The sequence below is a fragment of the Podarcis cretensis genome (genome assembly GCF_951804945.1).
Source record: "Podarcis cretensis genome assembly, chromosome: 11".
Classification (NCBI taxonomy): Eukaryota; Metazoa; Chordata; class Lepidosauria; order Squamata; family Lacertidae; genus Podarcis; species Podarcis cretensis.
Genome location: NC_137180.1, coordinates 8,104,145 through 8,115,242, shown reverse-complemented (window position 1 = coordinate 8,115,242; position 11,098 = coordinate 8,104,145). Strand labels below are relative to the sequence as shown.

Sequence of the window (11,098 nt, the reverse complement as noted above, 5' to 3'; positions counted from 1 at the left end):
TAGCATAGCAAGCTCTCTTTGCATTCTCTGCTGGCTTTCTTCAGGCAACGCAGCCTCAAAGCCTGCAATGTCTGTCAGGGGAAGTGGCTCTTTCTGGCTTACATCCCAAAGCCCAGTAACCAGAAACCAACCCCTTACTCTTCTGGACCAGGTTGCCCAACTTCTTAAAGTGAGCTTTTCAAGCGGAACGTCCTCAAGGACCTGGCTGTCTGCCATTCTCTCCTCTTCCCCGGGGCCCCAGCTGTACTCACGCATCACCAGTCAGCTCTCCGGCACCCGATTCCTCAGCTGCTTTCCCAGCTCTCTGCCTCTCAGCAACTCTTGCCTCTTGGCAGCAGGCAAAACACAGAACGCAGACCTCCGCTTCGTCTAGCGTCCTCCCAGCTCTTCAAAGCTGACTTCAAAGCTCACCGGCAGACTTACAGCAACAGTTTTATTAGCGGTAATTAGGTCCTCCATAACCTGTGACGAAATCTGATAAGATCTTAATTGGCACTGGCTGGCTAATTACTTTATGGCCCCAATTAGCCCCAGCATAATGCGGTCCGGCACGCTTCCCAGCCAAGCCGTGCAGACCTTCTTCTTCTCCGGTTTCGCCTTGCAGAGTAAAAACACAGCGGATCAAAACTGTTGCAGTCTGCTTCAGATCCAAACACACCAAGCACTGTGTATGTCCAAATTCAACAGTTCTTTATTGCAGCAAATATTTACAGCTCAGCATTTCTCAGCTCCTCCTGGACTGCTAGCATTCATGGCGTCCTTCTCTCTCAGAGACACAGAGAGAACAACAAGTAGAGCTCCTCCCTCCTTCCAAAACGTCAGAATGGGAGGCACAACTCAGAACACAATTAACCCAGTAAGTTCTGAATCCCAACATCACACTTCTTTGAAGTCTCCCAGCCCCACTCACCTCACAGAGTGTTTGTTGTGGGGGAGGAAGGGAAAGGAGACTGTTAGCCGCTTTGAGACTCCTTCGGGCAGTGATAAAGCGGGATATCAAATCCAAACTCTTCTTCTCTTCTTCTTCTTTCTAGAATGGTACAATTAGTATGTGTGAAGTTATGCAATGGTTATCCCTCTGCCATTCTTAAAATAATGAAGGTCAAAAAGCACAAAGTTTCACAAAAGATAAAGAACTCAGGCTGTTTCGTATGAAATATAAGAAATGAAACCCAGTTTTGAAAACTTTATTATTATTATTATTATTATTATTATTATTGAAAACTGTAGCAGCCTGTGCCTGGAAATACCCTCGGGCTCTAAAGATGATATCAGTAAATAAATATTCACAGCTTCCTGAAGATTTCCCCCTCCCCAAAGATGTTCTTTTCTGAGTTTTTTTCCCTTTCTCCCTTCTCTCACTCTTTCTTCAATTTCTTTTGACCTTTAAAAAACCAGTCATTATTTGCCGCTTGATTTTTTCAAGATGTTCTCTGGTACAAAATGATGGCAGTGAATTCAATTTGAGAGTCCACTCATGAAATGCAATATATATAACAGGCTAAAGACGGTATTGCTTTAGGCATGATTTTATGAATCAAACAACCATTCAGAGTATTTCACCTTGGAGGACAGCATATCCTTTTCAATGCAGTGCCCTTTGGCTCTGGAGCCGAAGCATTTTACAAGGGGTATATTTAAACCATTCACAGGCATCCGAACAAAATGTGCACTGCTCAGCTACATTTCAGGTAACTCTTGCTCTTATAAAGCATTGTATACATGGCTGATTTGCTCATATCAATACTGTTTAACAGCTTCCTTGCCCTCCTTAATGAGTGGAATAACACTTTTATCCATCAGCAACATTTTGAAAACCAGAGAGTATGTTGTAGATCTGTGGTGAAATCAAACTTTGGCAAAAATTTCTTACCGTGCTCTTTAAAGAAAATCACCTTGTGGTTCTTTATTGCCCTCTTCCACAACTACAGTTAAAGGTGCCTCAAGATCTCTCCCCCCCAAAAAAAAAAATCCAACAAACAAAACAATAGCATTAGAAACACAAGCATATTCAAAAGGCTTGCAGGCGTGGCATGGTGAAAACCTTCAAAACCATCAGGTGGAAATCGGTGGCCTAATCCAGACTAGTGGAAATCAGCTAAGGTATTCAGCCTAAGGAAGGGGGAGATCTTCCATTAAGTGTCCAAGTTTGCATGGAGCATGGCTGAACTGAGCAGTCATGGGATTGGGCTGGATCTTTCTTACTTCCAGACATTTGTTCAAACTGGCCCAATCATGGCAGAGGAGATGGAAAACAGACTGTGAAGTGTAATCTAATATTTGTATGCAGTGCCCGGTTCACGCTTAATCTTACATACATCATGGCAGAGGAAAGCATATGAACTAAAGCGTAGATAATATTGTGCAATTGATAGATAAATAATTCTCCTCCAGAAAACTGGAGCTTCAATACGTACAGACTAATATGGGTAACTCAGGTTTAGGAATGGTTATCAATCTCTTCATTTCTGCAAAAAAAATGGCAACATCTTATGACTGGAAAGCTTTTCTCTTCTGATGTCTGAAAGATTATACAGAATATGAGATCTTGTCATATTCTAACAGCTGCAGTGTATGTTTTCTGACGATTATCATTTCATAAAAAAACTAAAGCTGATAAAACTGGAAATAGGCATTTTTTAAAAAGGGTCCCAAGTTTAAAATGAACTATCGCGTGATTCTGTTCACAGCTAAACCTGCAGAGGAACTTGACTCAGTTGATTTTGGGGTGGGGAAAATAGGGCTTGATTCCTGGAAGATACTCTCCAGAGGTTATGCTCCTGTTATTAGATTTGTGTGTCCAACTGTGCAAATCCATTTCAAGTGTGTAGCTTCTTTCAAAGCTCCACGGGAGGGACGGAACAGACCCTCCAGGGAATTCCTCTTAGAATTCCTCTCCAAGCCAGAACCTTACATGCTTCCCTGACAAGCATTCCAACCACTTGAAATGTTACCCAGTGAAAGATTTATTTATGTGCCAAGCTCGTACCCACCTTCCTGCAGGGAGTGCCAAGCCCCCTAAGGCTTCCTTCCACCACAGTTTCTTCCCAGACATTTTGGCTTTTTAATAGCAAGCAATTACCAAACCTCAGCCAAACCAGGGAACAGTTCTCTGCTCATTGTCTACGCAGGTAAGGGAGCAGCACCCTGATGCAAATGTTACAAAAGGTGCTGCTCAGAAAACCCATGCAATAATACCACAAAAAATGTGGCCATTTGCATGACCATCTATAAACAGATTGTTATCTAGACAGTAATTTGCTGTGGGCTGTCTAAATCTCTTTATGACAGTTTCCCTTAAACTTGTATATTTGCTGTGTGCAAGTCAAGGCCCTGGACTTTGCTCTTTGAAAACCTAAACAGAATCTAGGTGTCCCTTTCGTGGTGGAGCAGTGTCAGGGAACTGACATCGGAGCCAGAAGTGGAGGCAGGGCTCCCAAGCGATGCCGGAGAAGGGCCAAGCAGGGAGAGAGGAAACTCATCGGCTGGGGAAGGAAATCAGCGTAACACCAGGGATAAAGGGGGGCGGTGGAGGGAATCGGAGAGGGGTCCCCAGGACTCTTCGCTGGAGACCAGCGGGGAGAGCACAGGTCCTCCTCTGCCCACACCCACCCTGCGCAGAAGACTTCTGTGCAGGGAAAGTAGGCGTAGACTTGGCGTCAAAGAGCTTTTGTGCTGGAAGAAGTTTAAGAAACGCCCACTGACGGATTCTGCTAGCGACTGAACAGCCACGAAGTGAAGGGCTGTCCAGTCAGGAAAGGTTTAACCAGGCTACCTAGCCAGGTGTGGTGGCGACGTACGCACAAGCAACCCCCATACATTCATTACAGGCAGTTTGAGATTACTCTCTCTACTATAATATTTTTTAAAAAAGAAATCTAAAGCAGAAATCCTTTTAAAACAGAGTTATGAAGCAGTCAAAGGTTCTGCAAGCATAAAAACATTGTAGTTATGTTTGTTTTACATATTTAAAGCATCATGCTTAGGATGGCCACTTTTGACTTGCCGAAAAGGGGGGGGGGTCACCAATTTGTATAACGTGTATATATGCTAATGTATCTGTTTAAATGCAAATATATACACATCACCATAGTGGGGAAGACAGTGATCAGGAGAGCTACATGCCCACTTGGTCTGCTGCCCTGGTGCTGAAGATCAGGAACTTCAAGGTCTCTGTTTTCCTTTCTTATGGAATTTTATCTTTCAACCAGACTTGGACCAGACAGCCCTTCAAATAAAGGCCACCTTCAAACACAGGACTGCCCTTTGATAGCCCTGTAAATAGAGGACAGTCTTCTGTAGAGGACATGACCATCCTAATCTTGTGGCACAGAAACAGAATTATTTGTTTCAGGAGCCAAATGTTCACTATTTTATCACTCCACCGCCTGGCCTCAAAAGAGGCTTGGATGGGAGCATGCTTGAAGTGGAACCATAGGAAGAGCAAAAAGCCACTTTTGGGACTCCGCCGAGGCTGTGTGCCAGGACATGGGAGGAGCAGGTGGGGTTTATCTCCTCCCCTCTTCAGTCTTCAAGCCACACCCAGCCCTACTGCCCTGTATATGGTTTGCGATTAGCAAGTGATGATCTAACTCAAGTCTTGACCCAACCCAACATTTCTTATAATACTTCTGTCCAGCCTTTCCATGAGGGAAGACACTCACAGTAGCCAAAAACAAAGATAAAAATCAACTAATCCTTCCAAAAAGACAAACCATCACATAAGAACTTTTCAAGAGCACCACAGCAGGGGGACAAAAACCACATCTCCAACTGCTTTCTTTCACACTTGCCATCTAGTTGGGATGGGACAGTGCCTATTAGATTTTCTCGCCCTCGTGTCCAACAGTTGGTTATTCTAAATCCCCATGCTTTGAATTTCCCCACCCACAAGCAGGAGCCAAGGGCAGAGTGGGTGACAAGGAAATTCAACAAGTCAACAGGACAATGATAGCACATCAAGCATGAAGGAAGGAGGTGTGGTGCTTGGTTTTGGTGGCAGCCATGAAACCCACCTAAAGGTGAGTCCAGCCTGGGTTAACTTACCTGCAGCATCCTGGGAAGTTCAGCACTTCTAGATTTTTATTTTTTATTTTAGCACTTCTAGATTTTCAATGTGGCTCTGGTAGCCACAAAAGGAAGCTTGATCTAGAGAACAGCATAGAACAATCCAATAGAACAATCTGCATATACAAAGCTGTCTGCGAACACAAAGAAATAACTCCCATAATAATGCTATCTGCAATGTCTGGTACATATAAACAATGTGTGTGTGTGGCTAACACTTCTCTTTGGTTATGCAAAATCTCCCATGTAGATGGATTAACAGATATCCATGTATTTGTTTAACACAGGGTTGGGGAACCTGTGAACCTCCAAATATTGCTGAACTAGAAACCCTATCATCCTTGAGGCTGAGGGGCACTGGAGTCCAATATCTTCCAGAAGGCCACAGGTTTGTCTCCCCTGGCTTAGCAATCACCCTTAGAGTTAGTAAAGTCAAAAATAAAGGGGTATTTGACTCCTCTTCTGTTTGTAGCTTTGTTTTAGCAACATGTGTGGTCCAGTTTGCAGTTTATATTGGGAAAGGGTTTATAAAGCAGTGATCCAGTAAAGAATTGAGCAATATCTCTATGTTTACCATACATGGGGTAAATACCCTCCGTAATACTTACATTTCATATAAATAACAATCCCATTTTTAAGGAGGCAGCCAAGCAAGCAAATATGATATATTAGGAAGACAAAAGACCCACAGACTGGGAAGAGCTTTAAAGACCGTTTGTGTAAGCATTTATATGCTGCTCTCTGGAATTTGTATTTTCATATTCAAGGAGAAAATAAACCTTCCTTTCTCAACGGTGATGGCAGCATATCCACATACACAGACACCTACCTCTGAAAGAGGACAACCAATCAGAGTAGAAATGTGTTTTGAAGATAGCCACTCACCTGCTGGATTCTCACACTCTACAGAAGTATGAGATATATAAATCTCAGAGGCTGCACTGGGTCTCTAGATGCTGGCCTTCATTAGTCAGTTGGGACGCGGGTGACGCTGTGGTCTAAACCACTGAGCCTTTTGGACTTGCTGAAGGTCAGCAGTTTGAATTGCTGTGATGGGGTGACCTCCCAGCTCCTGCCAACCTAGCAGTTCGAAAGTACACCAGCACAAGTAGATAAATAGGTACCACTGCGGTGGGAAGGTAAATGGCATTTCCGTGTGCTCTGGCACCCATCACAGTGTCTCATTGCACCAGAAACAGTTTAATCTGTTAGAGAATTTCCAGCTGTCTGGAGTATTCTCAGCTTTTCTGCCCAGAAATGGTGCAGGGAAGGCGCTTTTGTTCAAAGCCAGGCCCATCCATTCATACACTACTTGACATTGCAGCCATCAAGTGATTAACATGCATGCACAGATCATCTCCTAGCTTCCATCCTGTGAAGGACAATTGCAAAGATCCAAGTCCTTTTCAAATCTACGGTAAGTGTCTGGCACAGCAGATAGATCAAACAGCATCTAGCACAGTGCATTTGCTACATCAGGCAGAAAAGTCATTAAGTGGTCGACCAAGACCATTAGTGATTTTCAAGAGGTCCATGAAAGTAAAAAGTCTGGGGACCACTGGTGTTGTGGTTGGTGTGTTGGGCTGGAACTGAGGAGACCTGATTTAAAAGCCCCACCAAACCACAAAACTCACCTTGAGTCTGAGGAATAATGATGGGAATCCAGAGCAAGTGTGGAATGGCAAGTTAAGAATGCTGGACTTGGGACACAAAGAAGCTGGTTCAATGCCTGGCTGCCCCCACTAGCCAGAGAGGTGGCTGGGTGGCCTTGGACCAGTCACTATCTTTCATCCTAACCTACCTCACAGGGTTGTTGTGGTGATAAAATGGGGAGGGGCAGAAGTATGTGTGCCTTCTGAAGTCATTGGAGGAAGAGCAAGATATAAAGGAACACCACACATCCATCATCGTGTGTAAGGATGGCACAACTATACTCATATGTGCAATGTAATTATGTGCTGCAGCATATAAACAAGGGAGATGGTTGTGTAAGTTTTACACTATTTCCTACACAAGAGGGAATTTGTGTGAAAGAGACCAGAGTCTTAAGTTTCTAAACTGTTAATCATCTCCTGAGTGTAAAAACAGATGCAGAACCACATGCTTGCTGGGAAATGCTTCAAAAAAGATTGTCAGATTGACTCCTAATTGTTGGGCACTTCCATAATAATGTGAGATTTTAAGACAACATTTATCTCACAAATCCAAGCTCCTTTTGGTTCTGGAAAATAGCTTTAGTCTTGATTTTTATGACAGATGGAGCCCCAGTCTCCTAGAGAAAGAATTGTCCGTCTTTGACAGGCCGTAGACACTGATGCCCCTGGTGGCCAAACGACTGTGAAACTCTGAAACTAAGGTAGCACTAAACTAAAAACAAAACAACTGTGGCTGTGTGCACGACACTCTTGATGCCAAAGTTTTTAATCCCTTGGGTTAATTTTTTTTCCTTTGACTTTTCTAGGTGGCAACGAATGCCAAGCAAGAGACATGAGTGGCTGGGTTTATTTCCTTCTCAGCATTGTCACAGATTTCAAGGAATTGTTACTGTTTTTCACCCTAAGAAAGACACTTTCAAAACTTTACAGTTATCCTGGTTACAAATGTTTAACATGTTTCAAGTTAATCTACATGTGGAATCCCTTCTTCTGCCCCTGCCTCTAAATCCATGTGCTTCATCCCATGGAATTCATATGCAAAAGCTTAACTTTAATGCAAATTCGTGTTTTGAATGAGTTGGAGCAGAAGGCAAGGGTTCTCCCACAGATGCTCTGGTCGTGGAATTCCAGGATCTTGTCTTAAGTGAAAGTTTGAGGGAAAAGTTCCCTCTCTGTCAAGAGGATTTAAGAGCGAGTGTGATCCCTGATCCTATGAGGACTCACTTCTGTCTCCAAGTTCCCAACCAAGCAACTCACAGGGAAGCCACTGATCCACCTTTTCGGAAGCTCTCCAGTATAAATAAACAAGTGTGTACCTATTTATGATGAAGAGCCTTTTAACCCTTCAGTTCGGTTCAAGGTTCCACCACACGGAGAAACTTTTCAGAGCCACGTTCTGCCTAAGAAACCCGCCAGCGAAACAAAACAAAACCGTCAATCGAGCAGCAGCCCTTTCTGCCCGCTGCAAACAACTGCAAAGTTTCTGCTTTCTGCTTTGCGAGCGCTGCAAGTTAAGCTGCCTGGAGAAGGCTCCTCAATGGGAGGAGGGGCTCCTCGGGGGCTGCTGTCAATCTCTTTAAGCCTTTCCTTTCAAGCTTTGAATGTGAGCTGCCCACTAGCCCCCCGCCCCGCACCCTCCCCCCCCCCTTTCTCCAGCAGATCGTAAAAGAAAGGAGGGGGGGGAGTTTCAACAACAGCCCGGACCAATAGCAAGTCGCAGAGCGAGGAAAAGGGGCCGAGCGACGGGAGGGGGAAAGAAAAAGTGGAGAAAAGGAGAAGGAGCGAGCCAGCCAGGGAGCTCGGGCGGAGGCGGGGATGTGTAAAAGGAGAAGAAGCGTTGCTAATTTTTTTTTGTTTGTTTGCTTTTCCATGCATGCATAATGAGGGCTGATCAGAGCACGTTGCTGCTGCTGCTGCGGCGGCGGCGGCGGCAGCTTGGAGGGCACTTTTGTATTTAAAGCCTCGCGAAAGAAAACAGCTCCGCAGAAGGATCCGCCGGAGAGAAACGGCTCGCGGGGATCGGCGGCAGCAGCAGCAGCAGCAGCAGCAGCCGCCGCATCATCATCCCGGAGTGAGGAAGCGCGAGCCGGGCGGCTCTTTCTTGTGCAGCCTCCCGCTGGCCGGGCGAGGAAGGAGGCTCGCGGCGCGCACCGGCGGCGGCTGCCCCAGCGGACCTGGCATGCCCGGCGATGCTGCCCGCCGAGCGCTGAGAGCGAAGAAAGAAGATCGGCGGGAGCGAGGAGGCGGCGGCGGCGGCGGCATGAGCTCAGCAGGGAGCCCCCGGCCCCGCAGCCCCCGGCTCCACTGACCGCCTCGCGGCCTCGCCAGCCCGGCAGGAGGGGGCGGAGGCTGCTGCGCGCGGCGGCGGCGGCGGCAAGAAAAGGCGCCGCTTCTCCGCCGACGGAGGGATCGCAGGCCGAGCCGGGGCGCCGCGCGGATGGATTGATGAGCGGGACCCTCATGCCCACAGCGCGCAGGACTTCGGCCAACTTTCCCACCGGCGGCTGCGACCCCACCCCCAGCGCCTCCCGCTCGCCCTCGTCGGCCGCCTCCCGCCCGCGATTGTCCGGCCGCCGCCCGCGATGGTGGCAGCAGCCCGGCCAGGAGGAGGAGCAGCAGCGCTGCGGCTGGGGCTGCTGCTGCTGCTGCTGCTCGCCGCTGCCCCTCCGCCGGGGGCTGCCGGCCGGCGCTTGATCTGCTGGCAGGCGATGCTTCAGTGCCAGGAGGAGCCCGACTGCAGCTACGCGTACAACCAGTACGCCGAGGCGTGCGCGCCGGTGCTGATGGCGGCGGGGGACGGCGCGGGCGCTGCTGCAGCGGCTGCCTCGCCGTCCAGTAGGCGGCGGTGCCCGAGCCACTGCATCTCGGCGCTCATCCAGCTCAACCACACCAGGCGGGGTCCGGCGCTGGAGGACTGCGACTGCGACCAGGACGAGAACTGCCGCGCCACCAAGCGCGCCATCGAGCCCTGCCTGCCTCGGACCAGCGGAGGAGGAGGAGGAGGTGGAACAGGCGGCGGCGTCGGGGCGGGCGGCGTGATCGGCTGCACGGAGGCGCGTCGGCGCTGCGACTGGGACAGCCGCTGCAGCGCGGCGCTGGGCCGCTACATGACCTACTGCGGGAAGGTCTTCAACGGCGTGCGCTGCACCGAGGACTGCCGCGCCGTCATCGAGGACATGCTGGCCGTGCCCAAGGCGCTGCTGCTCAACGACTGCGTGTGCGACGGCCTCGAGCGGCCCATCTGCGAGTCCGTCAAGGAGAACATGGCGCGCCTCTGCTTCGGCGCCGACGCCGGGGGGCCCGGCAGCAGCGGCGCCTCCGACGGCGCCATGGACGACTACTGGGAAGAGGAGTACGACGAAGAGCTGGCGCCCCGAGGAAGGGACGAGCTGGACGACGTGGCGGCCGTGGCCGGAGCCGGCTCCGAAGCCGCCTCGCCCAGGAAGCCCAAGGACGGCTGCCCGCCGCGCGCGGCTCCCTGGACGCTGGGCGCCACGGCCTCCATTTTGCTGCTGCTGCTGCTGCTCTCGTAGCCATTTCCAGCCCGGCGCTCGAGGAGGCCGGGCCGGGTCGAGGAGAGGGAGGGAGGGAAGGAGCCTGCGCTCGCCCCAGGGCCCTGGCTCCGGGAGGACGGGGCTTGGGCACGGAGAAAGGAGAGCCTCAGCCCCAGCAGCGGCCCTGCAGAGACCGGGGACTCTGAACTCGCCCCAGGCAGATGGGCCTCTCTCCTCTCTCTCCCCCCCCAGCCTTGTATTCAAGCGGTGTGCCTTATTCTGCACCTCCAGTATGCCTTGGGTTTGGATGGGGATCCCCGCCGTGTCCTCACTGGGCCCTGTTGCCTTGCCTGACTAGTTGGAACAGATGCTGGGCTGGATGTTATGGTTTCTTTGCGCTGTGGTCACTCCTTCCTTCTGTCCTCATCTGGGCATTCTCCCCCTCCCACTTCTAAAATTATATTTGAAAGGGATAAGGCCATTGAATCCGAATCCTTTTTTGGCAAACGTTTAGCCACTGCTTGTACACCAGACCCCTGAATTGTGCTATTTGTTACTTTTGGTTCCAAGCCTTCTGTGCATGTCCAAATAAGCGTGCAGCCTTACAGATGTTTTACTCGTGGCATTTTTCCGCCTGCGGGGCTGTATGAAGCAACCTGAATATACCTGTCATATACAAAGATTGTGCAGTCCTTTCTCCCCTGTGTACAAATCACTACCAGTTGCAGCTTCCTAATCTTTCCCCTGTGCATGCAGGAAAGTAAGTAGCAGTGTGTATAATGGTTTGTTCCCCTCCCCACACACACTTTGCCCCTGCATACAACCATGTCAGGGGAAAGGCGTGATTCACCCCTCACTGCACTATGCAAGTTGTTGCTACTT

The 11,098-nt window shown here is 49.2% G+C and overlaps 1 protein-coding gene across 1 annotated transcript; it reads left to right on the top strand.

The window, feature by feature from the left end:
- The first annotated feature begins 9,175 nt into the window (after positions 1–9,175).
- GAS1 (growth arrest specific 1) lies at positions 9,176–10,403 on the top strand. Its single transcript, XM_079996155.1, has one exon. The coding sequence runs from the start codon at positions 9,305–9,307 to the stop codon at positions 10,253–10,255; it is 951 nt and encodes a 316-aa protein (XP_079852281.1). The 5' UTR covers positions 9,176–9,304; the 3' UTR covers positions 10,256–10,403.
- The last annotated feature ends 695 nt before the right edge of the window (positions 10,404–11,098 follow it).

What these genes read in the sequence shown, in the direction of transcription:
- GAS1 (XM_079996155.1), top strand. Translation starts at nt 9,305, where the DNA reads ATGGTGGCAGCAGCCCGGCCAGGAGGAGGAGCAGCAGCGCTGCGGCTG.